At 43.3% G+C, this 18,954-nt stretch overlaps 1 protein-coding gene across 1 annotated transcript in view; it reads right to left on the bottom strand.

Annotated features, from left to right (window-relative positions):
• Positions 1–2,255: 2,255 nt before the first annotated feature.
• The window catches only part of LOC138674463 (p21-activated protein kinase-interacting protein 1-like), an 88,816-nt gene continuing 72,117 nt past the window's right edge, over positions 2,256–18,954 (bottom strand). The window contains exons 5-8 of the mRNA XM_069762304.1: positions 14,883–15,066; positions 14,686–14,776; positions 2,391–2,486; positions 2,256–2,290 (exon numbers count right to left, since the gene is read on the bottom strand). Coding sequence (XP_069618405.1) covers positions 2,256–2,290; positions 2,391–2,486; positions 14,686–14,776; positions 14,883–15,066 — 406 coding nt within the window. The remainder of the gene's footprint in view (positions 2,291–2,390; positions 2,487–14,685; positions 14,777–14,882; positions 15,067–18,954) is intronic.

Here is an 18,954-nt window from a genome sequence, read left to right as displayed (position 1 = left end):
GGTTCCCGGCTTCGGGTTGGTGATCTGGTTTGGTTATCTTCCCGTCATGTTCCTATGAAGGTTTTTTCCCCTAAGTTTAAGCCTCAATTTATTGGTCCTTATAGGATTTCTGAGATTATTAATCCGGTGTCCTTTCGCCTGGCGCTTCCGGCCTCTTTTGCTATTCATAATGTCTTCCATAGATCTTTGTTGCGGAAATATGTGGAACCCGTTGTTCCCTCTGTTGATCCTCCGGCCCCTGTATTGGTCAATGGGGAGTTGGAATATGTTGTTGAGAAGATTTTGGATTCCCGTTTTTCGAGGCGGAAGCTTCAGTACCTTGTCAAGTGGAAGGGTTATGGCCAGAAGGATAATTCTTGGGTTTCTGCCTCTGATGTCCATGCCGTTGATTTGGTTCGTGCCTTTCATCGGGCTCATCCGGATCTTCCTGGGGGCTCTGGTGAGGGTTCGGTGACCCCTCCTCAAGGGGGGTACTGTTGTGAATTCAGCTTTTGGGCTCCCTCCGGTGGTTGTAGAGGGTAATGCAGTTGTGCCTGGACTGCAGGAGTGGACAGGTGTGTCTACTAATTGCAAGACTGACTGGGGTATATAGCTTTGCTGGATCCTTTAGTCTGTGCCAGTTGTCCATTGTTCTTGAAGGATTCACTTCCCTGCTGGTCTCTCCAGTTTGCTGTGTTTTTCTACAAAGATAAGTCCTGGCTTTGTTTTTGCTGTCCACCTGCAGTGGACCTTATAGTTCTGTGCATTTTCATGTTTTTGTCTTGTCCAGCTTGGTCTGTGAAGGATTTTTTGCAGCCTAGCTATTTCTCTGGAGATGCAGATATACCCCCCATGTCTTTAGTCAGATGTGGTGATCCGTATTTTCTGCGGTGGATATTTTCTAGTGTTTTTATACTGACCGCATAGTACTCTGTTCTATTCTTTCTTTTTAGCTAGTATGGCCTCCTATGCTAAAATCTGATTTCATATCTGCGTATATTATTTCCCTCTCCTCTCACCGTCAATATTTGTGGGGGGCTATCTTTCCTTTGGGGATTTTCTCTGAGGCAAGATAGGTTTCCTGTTTCTGTCTTTAGGGGAAGTTAGATCTTAGGCTGTGCCGAGGGGTCTAGGGAGTGTTAGGTACCCCCCACGGCTACTTCTAGTTGCGCTGCTAGGTTCAGGGTTTGCGGTCAGTACAGGGACCACCTTCTCCAGAGTACATCTCATGCTGCTCCAAGGCCACCAGATCATAACACTGGTCACGGTGTGGCGGTATTTGTCCTTTGTATGTGGTATTATTCGGTCACTATGTGGTGAAATATGTAATCTAGTTATGGTGTGGCGGTATTTCTCCTTGTATGTGGTATTATTTGGTCACTATATGCTGGTAATATGTGGTATTGTTCGGTCAGTATGTGGTCTGTTCATGGCGTGGCGTGTTTATTCCTTGTATGTGGTATTATTCAGTCACTATGTGGTTTGGTCATGGTGTGGTGGTACTTCTTTCCTGTATGTGGTATTATTGGTCTTGGTATAGTGGATTGTGTTGTGTATGGTGGTCATTTGTTCTCTTTGATATTAATTTGGAGAAGATTCTTTATTTCCATTAGAGATTAAATACGTGGTACGCAGCGGCAGAGATGCACTTACAGAAGTTCTGCTGTGAAATAAAGGCATCATCTCTCCACAAGATAAGTGATAACTTATTGATTGGTGGGGGTCTGACTGCTTTGACCCAATCGGCAGAATGCGGAACTATTATCCTCGTTAGACTGGAGTGGCATGTTCGACTTGATCACAGATCCATTCATTCCCTCAGTGAATGAAAGCACTGCACTTGTTTTTTTCTGGAAGCCCCAAAGAGAATAAGTGGAGTTGTGGTCAGACATCCCACCTGCCGCTCTATTTTAAAATGGGGATAAGTGTCCTATCACAGAAAAAACTTCCTCATTCTTCTGTTAGGTGGAGTTTCTAATAGTCGAACTTAAGCGATCACCTATCATATAGAGCCCATGGATCGGTGATAACTTGTTTTAACCAAAGATCCCCTTTAATGAAAACTACCGTAATTGTACATCCCAGTTATGGTGGTGCACAGTAGATGTGCAGTAGCCGCCTGTGTTTTACAGTCGACGCTTCACTATAATAGGGATAACGGCTTACAGATATTTGTATATAAGCAGTAGGGTGGGCCCCTAGAGTCAATTCCCCCTGTGGGAGCCAAACACCCCAGTCCGACCCAGCATTTGCATAGAAAGCAAAGTGGACTGGTGTTATGTCGGCTTCTTCCAGACCTGGCCATAATGATCTGATCCACATATTGGTTATGTGTCTAAGACAGACACGTCATTACTGTTCTTATCACGCTGACCTATGGTTCACATAAATTAAAGAAAGTCCGCACTTACTGTATGAGAGACATTCCAAGGGATGCTTGGCATTCAATATGGTGACAGAACCTGAACTGTGGTACTTCCACACAATCATCTGGCTCCGTGTTGAACCTAAACATGTAAATGATTAAACTATTATAATTTCTGTATAAAGAAAGCATCATGCAAAAGCTGAAGATGTTTTTTTAGAAACTGCTGTATTTTTGCTGCAGCTTTGTGTAATTGGCTTTATTTTTGCACCAGTTTGCTAAAATCTACTTAGAAATTCATGTGCGGATATGCAGATTTTGCCCCACCATGGAAATGTTTTGCTGATCATGGCTGTTAGGTCAAATGCACATTTTGAGTTTTTGGTAAGTTTTTAACCTCAGTATTTGTCAGCCAGGAGTGGAGCAATCAGATGAAAAAGTATAATAGAAACATGTGCACCAAGTGTGCGTGTGGCCAAAGGGTAGTTTCACACCTAGCATTTTTTTTTCTTCGTGGGAGGGGGCACTGTCACTGTAGTTCTTAATGAATTCATTTTAGCCAAAAATTCAAGTGGATCCATTAGGAAGAAGTATAAGTATTTTTTTTTTAAATATTTACATTTCTTGTGGCTTCGCTTCTGACTTTGGCTCAAACGATTTCAAAATCTGTAGTGGCAAAAAAAACACAAAAACGCTGTGTGTGAAACCATCGTAGACAAGGTTTGACACCCAGATTTTTTGCCAGAAATATTTTTATTTGGGGGCATTTCTTGCACTGCGTCCAAATTAAGTCCGTGAAGAAATATAAAACACACTACATATAGCTCATTTTTGGGGTAGATATCCAAATGTTTCATATGCTTGGTGTCCCATTTTTTCATTTTTTTTATTATAGGCTTCTTTCAAACTTGAAAAAACCTGAAAACAATATTGTTTTATCAACTTAACATACAATAACTTTGTAAAAGAAGTCTCCGTGAAAAGCAAAGAACTTTTCAATAGTTCTGGAATAAAAAATCCCTATAATTTACACTGCTTAAAAAAATAAAAGGAACACTAAAATACCACATCCTAGATATCTCTGAATGAAATATTCCAGTTGCAAATTTTTATTCATTGTATAGTCAAATGTGTTCAGAACATTAAAATATAACAAAAATCAATGTAAATCAAAATGAATATCCCATGGAGGTCTGGATTTGGAATGATACTCAAAATCAAAGTGGAAAATCAAATTACAGGCTGACCCAACTTCAGTGGAAATGCCTCATGACAAGGAAAAGATGCTCAGTATTGTGTGTGAAAAACACCAAAAAAGGACACATTCAAGAAAAAACACCAAAAACAGGCAAAGATGCTTACCTGTCTAAACAGGCCTCAATACAAATGCACAAGCAGGGTGCAGCGGACCCAAACAAAATAGCAAATGCACAGGTGCGATACCTAATGAAACAGCCAGCCTTCAATAAGGGTTTGGCCGTGTGGTACACCAATGCACTAAGATAAAATACTCTGTATGTGGCGTGTTCACACAAGGAATGCAAAGCGTCTGGCTGCAGCCTATTAATGACGCCATATGGCGGGCTGCCCAGTGCTAAAATGCATCCTGTGTGAACAGAGGCCACAGTGTACAGAACAATTCGGGCCCAGCTGCACCCTGCAAAAAATATACGTGCAAAAAAACATATAAATATATGTAAGGTCTTAGTTGATATTAGGGCCATAATATGGAAGCTGGCAACCCACGCCAAGGGTCCTTACGTATTGCCAGTCCTACTCTAACATGAAAAACACCAAAAAAGGACACATTCAAGAAAAAACACCAAAAACAGGCAAAGATGCTTACCTGTCTAAACAGGCCTCAATACAAATGCACAAGCAGGGTGCAGCGGACCCAAACAAAATAGCAAATGCACAGGTGCGATACCTAATGAAACAGCCAGCCTTCAATAAGGGTTTGGCCGTGTGGTACACCAATGCACTAAGATAAAATACTCTGTATGTGGCGTGTTCACACAAGGAATGCAAAGCGTCTGGCTGCAGCCTATTAATGACGCCATATGGCGGGCTGCCCAGTGCTAAAATGCATCCTGTGTGAACAGAGGCCACAGTGTACAGAACAATTCGGGCCCAGCTGCACCCTGCAAAAAATATACGTGCAAAAAAAACATATAAATATATGTAAGGTCTTAGTTGATATTAGGGCCATAATATGGAAGCTGGCAACCCACGCCAAGGGTCCTTACGTATTGCCAGTCCTACTCTAACATGAAAAACACCAAAAAAGGACACATTCAAGAAAAAACACCAAAAACAGGCAAAGATGCTTACCTGTCTAAACAGGCCTCAATACAAATGCACAAGCAGGGTGCAGCGGACCCAAACAAAATAGCAAATGCACAGGTGCGATACCTAATGAAACAGCCAGCCTTCAATAAGGGTTTGGCCGTGTGGTACACCAATGCACTAAGATAAAATACTCTGTATGTGGCGTGTTCACACAAGGAATGCAAAGCGTCTGGCTGCAGCCTATTAATGACGCCATATGGCGGGCTGCCCAGTGCTAAAATGCATCCTGTGTGAACAGAGGCCACAGTGTACAGAACAATTCGGGCCCAGCTGCACCCTGCAAAAAATATACGTGCAAAAAAACATATAAATATATGTAAGGTCTTAGTTGATATTAGGGCCATAATATGGAAGCTGGCAACCCACGCCAAGGGTCCTTACGTATTGCCAGTCCTACTCTAACATGAAAAACACCAAAAAAGGACACATTCAAGAAAAAACACCAAAAACAGGCAAAGATGCTTACCTGTCTAAATAGGCCTCAATACAAATGCACAAGCAGGGTGCAGCGGACCCAAACAAAATAGCAAATGCACAGGTGCGATACCTAATGAAACAGCCAGCCTTCAATAAGGGTTTGGCCGTGTGGTATACCAATGCACTAAGATAAAATACTCTGTATGTGGCGTGTTCACACAATGTGGCGTGGGTTGCCAGCTTCCATATTATGGCCCTAATATCAACTAAGACCTTACATATATTTATATGTTTTTTTGCACGTATATTTTTTGCAGGGTGCAGCTGGGCCCGAATTGTTCTGTACACTGTGGACTCTGTTCACACAGGATGCATTTTAGCACTGGGCAGCCCGCCATATGGCGTCATTAATAGGCTGCAGCCAGACGCTTTGTATTCCTTGTGTGAACACGCCACATACAGAGTATTTTATCTTAGTGCATTGGTGTACCACACGGCCAAACCCTTATTGAAGGCTGGCTGTTTCATTAGGTATCGCACCTGTGCATTTGCTATTTTGTTTGGGTCCGCTGCACCCTGCTTGTGCATTTGTATTGAGGCCTGTTTAGACAGGTAAGCATCTTTGCCTGTTTTTGGTGTTTTTTCTTGAATGTGTCCTTTTTTGGTGTTTTTCATGTTAGAGTAGGACTGGCAATACGTAAGGACCCTTGGCGTGGGTTGCCAGCTTCCATATTATGGCCCTAATATCAACTAAGACCTTACATATATTTATATGTTTTTTTGCACGTATATTTTTTGCAGGGTGCAGCTGGGCCCGAATTGTTCTGTACACTGTGGCCTCTGTTCACACAGGATGCATTTTAGCACTGGGCAGCCCGCCATATGGCGTCATTAATAGGCTGCAGCCAGACGCTTTGCATTCCTTGTGTGAACACGCCACATACAGAGTATTTTATCTTAGTGCATTGGTGTACCACACGGCCAAACCCTTATTGAAGGCTGGCTGTTTCATTAGGTATCGCACCTGTGCATTTGCTATTTTGTTTGGGTCCGCTGCACCCTGCTTGTGCATTTGTATTGAGGCCTATTTAGACAGGTAAGCATCTTTGCCTGTTTTTGGTGTTTTTTCTTGAATGTGTCCTTTTTTGGTGTTTTTCATGTTAGAGTAGGACTGGCAATACGTAAGGACCCTTGGCGTGGGTTGCCAGCTTCCATATTATGGCCCTAATATCAACTAAGACCTTACATATATTTATATGTTTTTTTGCACGTATATTTTTTGCAGGGTGCAGCTGGGCCCGAATTGTTCTGTACACTGTGGCCTCTGTTCACACAGGATGCATTTTAGCACTGGGCAGCCCGCCATATGGCGTCATTAATAGGCTGCAGCCAGACGCTTTGCATTCCTTGTGTGAACACGCCACATACAGAGTATTTTATCTTAGTGCATTGGTGTACCACACGGCCAAACCCTTATTGAAGGCTGGCTGTTTCATTAGGTATCGCACCTGTGCATTTGCTATTTTGTTTGGGTCCGCTGCACCCTGCTTGTGCATTTGTATTGAGGCCTGTTTAGACAGGTAAGCATCTTTGCCTGTTTTCAGTATTGTGTGTGGCCTTCACGTGCCTGTATGACCTCCCTACTGTACAATGCCTGGGCATGATCCTGATGAGACGGTGGATGGTCTCCTCAGGGATCTCCTCCCATACCTCGACTAAAGCATCCGCCAACTCCTGGACAGTCTGTGGTGCAACGTGACGTTGGTGGATGGTGCGAGACATGATGTCCCAGATGTGCTCATTCCGATCTGGGGAATGGGCAAGCCAGTCCATAGCTTCAATGCCTTCATCTTACAGGAACTGCTGACACACTCCAGCCACATGATGTCTGGCATTGTCCTGCATTAGGAGGAACCCAGGGCCTACCGCACCAGCATATGGTCTCTCAAGGGGTCTGAGGATCTCATCTCGGTACCTAATGGCAGTCAGGCTACCTCTGGCAAGCATACGTTGGGCTGTGCAGCCCTCCAAATTAATGCCACCCCACAACATTACTGACCCACTGGCAAAGCGGTCATGCTGAAGGATGTTGCAGGCAGATCACTCTCCACGGCTTCTCCAGACTCTGTCATGTCTGTTACATGTGCTCAGTGTGAACCTACTTTCATCTGTGAAGAGCACTGAGCATTAGTGGCGAATTTGCCAATCCTGGTGTTCTGTGGCAAATGCCAAGCGTCCTGCATGGTGTTGGGCTGTGAGCACATCCCCCATCTGTGGACTTCAGGCACTCAGACCATCCTCATGGAGTCAATTTCTAACTGTTTGTGCAGACACAGATCAGGGGGATGAGGGAGATCAGGGGGATGAGGAATATAGAAGGGTGGTGTCGAATTTTGTGGATTGGTGCAATGGTAATTATCTACAACTAAATGTTAAGAAAACAAAGGAGTTGGTGGCCAACTATAGCAGGATTAAGTTGGAATGCTTACCGATCACTATTGCTGGTCAGGAGGTAGAGCAGGTGGAGAGTTACAAATATTTGGGGGTCCATTTGGATAGCAAACTGGACTGGAGATGCCACTCAGAGTTTGTCTACAAGAAGGGGATGAGCAGACTGTATTTCCTAAGGAAACTGAGGTCTTTTAATGTGTGCAGCAAAATGTTAGAAATGTTCTACCAATCTGTAGTGGCAAGTGCCATCTTTTTTGCAATCACGTGTTAGGGTAGTAGTGTGCGGGCCTCTGATGCTAATAAGCTGAATAAGATTATTAAGAAGGCAAGTTCTGCTGTGGGCTGCAAGCTGGACTCTTTTGTGGAGGTAGTGGAGAAAAGAACTCTGAGAAAGTGTATGGCAATTATGAACAATAATGCACATCCACTATATGAGCTATTCATGAGACAGAAGAGCACCTTCAGTAACCGGCTAATACTTCTGAGGTGTAAGAAGGAAAAATATAGGAAATCGTTTGTGCCAACTGCCATGGAAATGTACAATAATAACATTAGGGTTAAACCACCAAGGTGAAAGTCTACTTATTTCTCTACATTTCAGTTCACTCGCTGTGTATGTCCTATTCTAATGTCTAATGTATAATGTTCTTCTGTCAACTCACTGTCATGTCAACTATGTAATTCCTTTATGATTTTTATGATTTAAGTTGTGCTGCTGTGATACCATAATTTCCCACGGGATCAATAAAGTGTATCGTATCGTATCGTATCGTATTTGGGGCCTGCTGGAAGTCATTTTGCAGGGCTCTGGCAGTGCTCCTCCTGTTCCTCCTTGCACAAAGGCAGAGGTATCGGTCCTGCTGCTGGGTTCTTGCCCTCTTATGGCCCCCTCCATGTCTCCTGGTGTACTGGCATGTTTCCTGGTAGCGCCTCCAGCCTCTGCACACTATGCTGACAGACACAGCAAACCTTCTTGCCACAGCTTGCATTGATGTGCCATCCTGGATTAGCTGCACTACCTGAGCCACTTGTGTGGGTTGTAGAGTCCATCTCATGCTCCCTCAAGTGTGAAAGCAGAACCAACATTCAAAAGTGACCAAAACATCAGCCAGAAAGCATCGGTACTAAGATGTGGTCTGTGGTCCCCACCTGCAGAACCACTCCTTTATTGAGTGTGTCTTGATAATTGCCAATAATTTCCATCTGTTGTCTATTCCATTTGCACAACAGCATGTGAAATTGATTGTCAATAAGTGTTGCTTCCTAAGTGGACTGTTTGATTTCACAGAAGTTTGATTTACTTGGAGTTATATTCTGTTAAGTGTTCCCTTTATTTTTTTGAGCAGTGTATTTTTTACAGTAAAATGACAGGCAAGATACAGGTGCTTCTCACAAAATTAGAATATTATCAAAAAGTTAATTTACTTCAATTCTTCAATGCAAAAAGTAAAACTCATGTATTATATAGAAACATTAGAGACTGATCTACTTTCAAGTGTTTATTTCTGTTTATGTTGATGATTATGGCTTACAGACAATGAAAACCCAAAAGTCATTATTTCAGTAAATTAAAATAATGAACAAAACAAAAATGCAAAGGCTTCCTAAGCGTTTAAAAAGGTCCCTTAGTCTGTTTCAGTAGGCTCCACAATCATGGGGAAGACTGCTGACTTGACAGATGTCCAGAAGGCAATCATTGACACACTCCACAAGGAGGGTAAGCCACAAAAGGTTTTTGCTAAAGAAGCTGGCTGTTCACAGAGTGCTGTATTCAAGCATATTAATGGACAGTTGAGTGGAAGGAAAACGTGTGGTAGAGAAAAGGTGCACAAGCAACCGGGATAACCACAGCCTTGAAAGGATTGTTAAAAAAAGGCAATTCAAAATTTTTTGGGAGATTCACAATGAGTGAATGGAGTCATTGCTTCAAGAGCCACCATACATAGACATATCCAGGACATGGGCTACAAGTGTCACATTTCTTGTGGCATGCCACTCATGACCAATAGAAAAGGCTAAAAGCAACTTACCTGGGCCAAGGATAAAAAGAGCTGGACAAAGTGGTCCAAGGTGTTGTTTTCAGATGAAAGTAAATTTTGCATTTCATTTAGAAATCAAAGTCTCAGAATCCGGAAGAGTGGAGAGGCACACAATCCAAGCTGCTTGAGGTCTAGTGTGAAGTGTCCACAATCAGTGATGGTTTGGGGAGCCATGTCATCTGCTGGTGTAGGTCCACTTTATTTTATCAAGACCAAAATTAATGCAGCTGTCTACCAGGAAATTTTAGAGCATTTCATGCTTCACTCTTTGGACAAGCTTTTTGGAGATGGAAATTTTATTCTCCAGCAGGACTTGGCACCCTTCCACACTGCCAAAAGTACCAATACCTGGTTTAAAAACAACGGTATCACTGTGCTTGATTGGCCAGCAAACTTACCTGACCTCACCTGGTATTGTCAAGAGGAAGATGAGAGACACCAGACCAAACAATGCAGACAAACTGAAGGTGGCTATCAAAGCAACCTGGGCTTCCATAACACCTCAGAAGAGCCACAGGCTGATCACCTCCATGCCACGCCGCATTGATGCAGTAATTGATGCAAAGGAACCCCGATCAAGTTTTGAGCGCATTTATTGAACATATGTAACAACCCTGCTGGCATCACTGCATGGCCTTCCTTTCCCCACCTGCCTGTTACATCAACTCACTCACCCAATGCCATGCTGTGAGATCTGTCTGCAGCTGGCTCCATGCCATGTGCTCCATTGCCGCTTGCTCTGTGTACACTTCCTGGCTGTGTGCATAGGGGGCGGCGCCAGCAACTCCGGATTCTTATTGAGACTGTGTGCACTTCCCTAAGGTGTCCCTGGCCAATAGCCTAGAGGCCTCTGATACTTAAAACATCCTCACCCATTGGAGGATGCCTGAGCAAACTATTTCCCTCAGTTAGCATTTGCTACTGAGCTGCCACGTTGTGTCTGTTTCCTGTCTCTGAGGGCTGCAATACGCAGGCCTTTATCTGTGTTCTGTTTGTGTCTCTGTGTAGGCCACCCAGTGGGGCGTTGTACCCTCGTCTGAATCTGTGTTCTGTTACTTCTGTGTCTGAACTCTGGTCTATCTCCGTTCCTGTTCCTTCTTGGTTTGTTTACCATTCTCACTCTGCTGTGTTTATCTCTGCGTTACCTCTCTGCTCTGCTTGCCACTACCTGTGGTTCTGTGCTTCTCTACTCAGTCCTGCCACAACCTGTGGTTCTGTGCCTCTCAGCTTTCCTCGCCACAACCTGTGGTTCTGCATCCTCTGGCTCTTGGCTTTGCCTCCTGCGGTTCTGGCTCTTGATGTTGTCTCCTGTGGTTCGCTCTTGGCTCCGCCTCCAGCGTCTCCGCTCTTGGCTCCACCTCCAGCATCTCCGCTCCTGGCTCCGTTCTTGGCTCCGCCCCCAGTGGTTCCATCTTGGCTCCGCCTCCTCCTCTGCCTTCTCCTTCTCTGCTCTTAGCTCTGCCTTCTCCTCTGCTCTTAGCTCTGCCTTCTCCTTCTCTGCTCTTAGCTCTGCCTTCTCCTTCTCTGCTCTTAGCTCCGTCTTCTCCTTCCTGCTCTTACTCCGCCTCCTGTGGTTCTGCTTTGCATCCGCTCTTGCTCTATGTCTGTTCAGCAACTTGCCGTACTGGTCACTACCTGTTTCTTTATATAATCCAGTCTGAACAGGTTCTTACCTGTTTCCATACCCCCGCCTGTGTACCAGTTGCTACTAGAGTATCAGCCCTGTCCGCCTGTCTGCCAGAGTGCCAGCCGTGCCCGCTTGTCTGCCAGAGTGCCAGCCATGTCCGTCTGCCTGCCTGTATCTCCGTCAAGCCAGTCTGCCTGTCAGGGCCTCTGCGGTACCCATCCGTCTGCCAGTTTCACAGCCGTGCCTGCCTGTGTCTTGTCCCCAGAGGGATCAGCATCCACAGTCAGACTCCACCCTGGAGTGGCACCTGGTAGCTTCCTATTGCACAAGTCTGACCTCACCATCAGAGGCTCCAGCGAACACCTAGGAAGCTACTTAGTTACGCCCCTTCCAGGGAAGTTTGGTCTGTGGTCCAGTGGGGCCACACCCCCAGACGCCCGCGCCAACTAGTCTCAGCGTGAGCGTTACAACATACATTTCAGTAGGGGAACATTTCAGATTTTAAAATAATTTGTTAAACTGGTGTTATAAAGTGTTCTAATTTACTGAGGTAATGTCTTTTGGGTTTTCATTGGCTGTAAGCCATAATTATCAACATTAAGAGAAATAAACACTTGAAATAGATAACTCTGTTTGTAATGACTCTATATAATATATGAGTTTCACTTTTTGTTTTGAAGAACTGAAATAAATTAACTTTCTGATGATATTCTAATTTTGTGAGAAGCACCTGTAATTTAGTCTACAGTTTATTATAATATTGGGTTAAACAGAAGATGTGGAAAAATCACATCATTACTACAGCTAATTCACAAAGCACTTATCTCACAAATAACATTTATAATTTATCTGCAGCATACTGAAAATGAGAGTCCCAGAGTCCGGCCAGTGTGAAAGGAGCGGCAGTGATGGCTCTCCACTTAATTTACCTCTATCAGTCTATGGGAGTGGTAAAGCATATACTGTATAAGCTCTGCTCCTACAGACAGTAACGAGGCAGCAGTCACACATGGACACTCCAACTCCATTAACATGGGGGACAAGAAATATATATATCTTGGTACCGTGTTAGCCAGTAACAAGGACAAAGGACCCCTATTTTTATGATCGGTGGTGAAGATGAAAAAACCTTTTGAAATTCCAATTTGCTGACTGCCCAATGTTCCCCAAAAATTCGATTTGCAGCAAATACTTTTGCACGAATCGCAATATTTACAAGTTTGTACTTACTCAGAAAATGCACATAGGTCAGAGGAGAACGAGAACTTTACTCACTATAAGAGCTTACGTTCTATAAGAAAAGGGAGAGAGAGGACTCTGCTAACCATAAGAGCTTACACTCCACTTGTGATAGAGAGGACTCTGCTAACCATACAAGCTTACACTCCACATGTGATAGAGAGGACTCTGCTAACCATAAGAGCTTACACTCTACATGTGATAGAGAGGACTCTGCTAACCATAAGAGCTTACACTCTACATGTGATAGAAAGAGAGAGGACTCTGCTAACCATAAGAGCTTACACTCCACATGTGATAGAGAGGACTCTGCTAACCATAAGAGCTTACACTCCACATGTGATAGAGAGGACTCTGCTGACGATAAGAGCTTACACTCTACATGTGATAGAGAGGACTCTGCTGACGATAAGAGCTTACACTCTACATGTGATAGAGAGGACTCTGCTAACCATAAGAGCTTACACTCCACTTGTGATAGAGAGGACTCTGCTAACCATACAAGCTTACACTCCACATGTGATAGAGAGGACTCTGCTAACCATACAAGCTTACACTCCACATGTGATAGAGAGGACTCTGCTGACGATAAGAGCTTACACTCTACATGTGATAGAGAGGACTCTGCTGACCATAAGAGCTTACACTCCACATGTGATAGAAAGAGAGAGGACTCTGCTAACCATAAGAGCTTACACTCCACATGTGATAGAGAGGACTCTGCTAACCATAAGAGCTTACACTCCACATGTGATAGAGAGGACTCTGCTGACGATAAGAGCTTACACTCTACATGTGATAGAGAGGACTGTGCTGACCATAAGAGCTTACACTCCACATGTGATAGAAAGAGAGAGGACTCTGCTAACCATAAGAGCTTACACTCCACATGTGATAGAGAGGACTCTGCTAACCATAAGAGCTTACACTCCACATGTGATAGAGAGGACTCTGCTGACGATAAGAGCTTACACTCTACATGTGATAGAGAGGACTCTGCTGACCATAAGAGCTTACACTCCACATGTGATAGAAAGAGAGAGGACTCTGCTAACCATAAGAGCTTACACTCCACATGTGATAGAGAGGACTCTGCTGACGATAAGAGCTTACACTCTACATGTGATAGAGAGGACTCTGCTGACCATAAGAGCTTACACTCTACATGTGATAGAAAGAGAGAGGACTCTGCTGACCATAAGAGCTTACACTCCACATGTGATAGAGAGAGAGTGGACTCTGCTGACCATAAGAGCTTAGACTCTACATGTGACAGAGACGACTCTGCTAACCATAAGAGCTTAACACTCTACACATGAGGAAGAGTGATAGGACCTCACTGGCCAAAGTACCTTACACTTTAGAGGAAAGAGAGACGTGGGCAATGTTCACACGTTTCGTATTTGGTCAGTATTCAGAGTAAAGGTATAATAGAAACTCGTGTACCACTTCTGCATTTTTCAACCACTCTTAGTTTAGGCTTAGAAATACTGATGTAAAATACTGAATGTGTGAAAGTAATCTTACCAAGTGACTCTGGAGTTGATGGAGATGAGAAACTATGTTGCACTGTGAGCCGCTGATATCAGATGGCCCCAGTATGGACCACCACTGTGCAATCTAGATGTGATAGCTGCAGGGCATTATGGGGAAGCTCGTGCGGTAAAACAATGTTAGCCCACTCTCTGATACTTTCACAGTGTGGGGAATGGTGCCAGGCAAGATTTTTTATTTTTTGCGAATCAAATCTCAAAATGTTCGAATTTATGTAAAACCACAATTTTCGTGAGTTCGTTTTAAACTCGATCCTCCGCTGACTGATCCTCTCATGTCTAATTCATGGGGTCCCAGTAAGGGGACCCTCGCCAATCGCACAATTGTCACCTTTACGCTTGCCAAGTTCATCGGAAATGAAAGCAGCAACATAACTGCTATGGTTGTATTGTCATATCTTGCTTGTTTTAGGTTTATGCTACTTATAATACCACAAGGTTACATTACAGTAATACGTTAGCGCACATCTGCTAAAAATACGTCATGGCCTAATGTACAGTTTAAAATTAAAAACATTAATTTAATTAATTAATTAATAATTGTGCTCTAAGTTAACAAGGTGCATTCCGTTAAAACAATGTTCAGCTCATATGCCAGTCTTTTGGTGCAAAATAAGGGACCTTTTCATCTCGATAGATGCTGAGTTACTTTTGTGCATAGCTCACCTATCACATGACTTGTCTCGGGAAGACATGTCAAATGTTTTATTTGTGGATTGTCATCACAGGTTTGAAAAGTATCAACAAAATTGGAAATCTAAGGAAAAAAAGACAATGCTTTATTTAAACATGAAAGTGGATTATATCAACATTGTACATTCAATGATGTATTGAAATCAGGTCTACACCGTACTCGTACTTACAATATCCCCAGATCGTGGGTCCAGAACTAATGGTTGGCCATTCCCACTGGTGATCCAAACTGTTTTTATAGAGGGAACATAACACATGCCAGTGATTTCACTCGTGAAGTGTTGAAGCCTCTGAATCAGCTGACCATCTTGTGACCAAACACCAACTGTTCGATCAAAAGATCCTGTCAAAAAACTGTCAAACATGACACAAAATGAAACCACAAAAATGTGTATTTATTATGTAATACTTTGATTTATAAACTTACTGCTGGGTAACAATCATTATCAGATATTACTGGATGCTACTATAATACTGTATCTAAATATGATACTATTCATTGACAGAATACACTAACATTATCTGGGTATATTCATAATCATAGAGCCACAAAATGTTAGAAGGGACCTCCAGGGTCATCGTGTCCAACCCCCTTCTTAATGCAGGATTCACTAAACCATCTCAGAGAGATGTCTGTCCAGCCTCTGTTTGAAGACTTCTATTGAAGGAGAATTCCCCACCTATTGTGGCAGCCTGTTCCACTCATTGATCACCCTCAAGGTCAAAAACTTTTTTCCAATATCTAATCTGTATTTTCTCCCTTTCAGTTTCATTCCATTGCTTCTCATGTTTCTATGTGCAAATGAGAATAACATCCCTTCAGATATTTGTAGACAGCTATTAAGTTTCCTCTTAGCCTTCTTTTTATGCAAGCTAAACATTCCCAGATCCTTTAACTGTTCCTCATAATATTTAGTTTGCAGTCCGCTCACCATCCTGATAGCTCTTCTCTGAACTTGCTGTAGTTTTTCAATGTTTTTTTAAAACACAGTGTTCCAGATGTGTATTAAGAAAGGAAAAGGAGGAGTGGAGGGGATAATGGCTTCACATGATCTAGACTATATGCATCTTTTAATAATCCCAGAATTGTGTTTGCCTTTTTTGCCGCTGCATCACATTGTTGACTCATGCACAGTCTGTGATCTATTAGTATACATTAGTATACAAAAGTCTTTTTCACACGTGCTTTTGCTTAGTTCTATTCCTCCCGTCCTGTAGATGTAATTTTTGTTTTTCTTGCCCAGATGCAGAATCTTGCATTTCTTCCTGTTAAATACCATTCTATTAGTCGCCGCCCATTGTTCAAGCTCATCTAGGTCCTTCTAAATCCTATCTCTGTCTTTTCTAGTGTTAAGGTACCGTCACACATAACGAAATTGTTAACGATATCGTTGTTTTTTGTGACGTAGCAACGATATCGTTAACGAAATCGTTATGTGTGACAGCGACCAACGACCAGGCCCCTGCTGGGAGATCGTTGGTCGCTGGGGAAAGTCCAGGACTTTATTTCGTCGCTGGATCACCCGCTGACATCGCTGAATCGGCGTGTGTGATGCCGATTCAGCGATGTCTTCACTGGTAACCAGGGTAAACATCGGGTTACTAAGCGCAGGGCCGCGCTTAGTAACCCGATGTTTACCCTGGTTACCATTGTAAAAGTGAAAAAAAAACTACATACTTACATTCCTGTCACGTTCCTCAGCGTCAGCTTCCCTGCGTCCCCCAGTGTCAGTGCCGGCCGGCCGTAAAGCAAAGCACAGCGGTGACGTCACCGCTCTGCTTTCCGGCCAGCGCGCTTACACAGTGCAGGGAAGCTGAGGTCGGGGGATGCGACAGACACCAGAATGTAAGTATGTAGTGTTTTTTTTTAACTTTTACAATGGTAACCAGGGTAAACATCGGGTTACTAAGCGCGGCCCTGCGCTTAGTAACCCGATGTTTACCCTGGGTACCCGGGGACCTCGGGATCGTTGGACGCTGGAGAGCTGTCTGTCTGTCTGTCTGTCTGCAGCGATCGGCATCGTTGTCTAAATCGCTGCAGCGTCGCTTAATGTGACGGTATCTTTAGCTAGCTCTCCTAGCTTTGCATTGTCTGCAAATTTGATCAGTTTATCTCTAGTTCCTTTATCTCATTTATAAAAAATTTTAACACCATTAATCCTCACCAAACCCCTGGTTACGAGATTTTTGAGCTTGATCTCAATAGGACATTTTTAAAGAGACACTAAACTTTTAATGATTTTTTTCAGTATGCTGTAAGCCCTTTGTTGCATATCAGGGATGGCTGGGATCCTGAGACCCCAACCAATGGCTCAAAAGACCTCTTAGAAGTACACAGCTCAGGAGGCAAGAGTGCACAGCTCGGTTAGCAAGAGCGCATAGCTTTGTCTGAGTGCAAACATGTATTCAATAGAATGTTTATGGTCCTGATTTATCAAGACTGGCGTGTTCACACCGGTTTGGATTAGGGGATGGAGTGCAGTGGGCTTAATAATTAAAAAAGCTCTCCCATCAAAGTTTTTATTCACTTAATATATTACAATCATTATATTATTTGGTATTATGTACTTACAATTGCTCACCTTGCCTTTCTACCAAGTTAATTATGTTTTCTCTACTCTGTGTAGAAACAGGAAGACTCCTTTCCCTGCATGAGCCTTCCCCCTCTTCAACTCCTGACCCAGCTTCTCTGCTCCTCCCCCTGCCATGGACTTTTTCAGTTATGACTCATGCAGGGAAAATATACTTTCTGTTTCTACATAGAACTTAGAAGGATTCAGCTAGCCAGTTTTTAATCACATGATGTCATAGTGAAAATATACTCCAACCCATTGACTTTCCAATTATACAGATAATAGACATTAACCCCTTACCAGCATTGGACGTACTATACCGTCCGATGCCGGCTCCCCTGCTTTGATGCAGGGCTCCGCGGTGAGCCCGCACCAAAGCCGGGACATGTCAGCTGTTTTGAACAGCTGACATGTGCCCGTAATAGGCGCGGGCAGAATCGCGATCTGCCCGCACCTATTAACTAGTTAAATGCCGCTGTCAAACGCAGACAGCGGCATTTAACTACCGCTTCCGGCCGGGCGGCCGGAAATGACGTCATCGCCGACCCCCGTCACATGATCGGGGGTCGGCGATGCTTGTATATTGTAACCATAGAGGTCCTAGAGACCTCTATGGTTACTGATGACCGGTGGCTGTGAGCGCCACCCTGTGGTCGGCGCTCACAGCACACCTCCATTTCTGCTACATAGCAGCGATCAGCAGATCGCTGCTATGTAGCAGAGCCGATCGAGTTGTGCCTGCTTCTAGCCTCCCATGGAGGCTATTGAAGCATGGCAAAAGTGAAAAAAAAAGTTTAAAAAAATGTGAAAAAAATAAAAAAAACATAAAAGTTTAAATCACCCCCCTTTCGCCCCAATCAAAATAAATCAATAAAAAAAATATCAAATCTACGCATATTTGGTATCGCCGCGCTCCGAATCGCCCGATCTATCAATTAAAAAAAAGTATTAACCTGATCGCTAAACAGCGTAGCGGGAAAAAAATTCGAAACGCCAGAATTACGTTTTTTTGGTCGCCGCGACATTGCATTAAAATGCAATAACGGGCGATCAAAAGAACATATCTGCACCGAAATGCTATCATTAAAAACGTCATCTCGGCACGCAAAGAATAAGCCCTCAACGGACCCCAGATCATGAAAAATGGAGACGCTACGAGTATCGGAAAATGGCGCACTTTTTTTTTTTTTTTAGCAAAGTTTGGAATTTTTTTTCACCACTTAGATAAAAAATAACCTAGTCATGTTAGGTGTCAACGAACTCGTACTGACCTGGAGAATCATAATGTCAGGTCATTTTTAGCATTTAGTGAACCTAGCAAAAAAGCCAAACAAAAAACCAGTGTGGGATTGCACTTTTTTTGCAATTTCACCGCACTTGGAATTTTTTTCCCGTTTTCTAGTACACGACATGCTAAAACCAATGATGTCGTTCAAAAGTACAACTCGTCCCGCAAAAAATAAGCCCTCACATGGCCAAATTGACGGAAAAATAAAAAAGTTATGGCTCTGGGAAGGAGGGGAGCGAAAAACGAACACGGAAAAACGAAAAATCCCCTGGTCATGAAGGGGTTAAAAACTGTTAGTGTACAGTGAACTTAAACTATAATATGTATTAAATATGTCAAAAGTATGTTTAATAAATGCATTTAAGTAGACCAATCTTTATA

Source organism: Ranitomeya imitator, chromosome 4, assembly GCF_032444005.1.
Source record: "Ranitomeya imitator isolate aRanImi1 chromosome 4, aRanImi1.pri, whole genome shotgun sequence".
NCBI lineage: Eukaryota > Metazoa > Chordata > Amphibia > Anura > Dendrobatidae > Ranitomeya > Ranitomeya imitator.
This window is presented reverse-complemented; position numbering and strand designations above follow the sequence as displayed.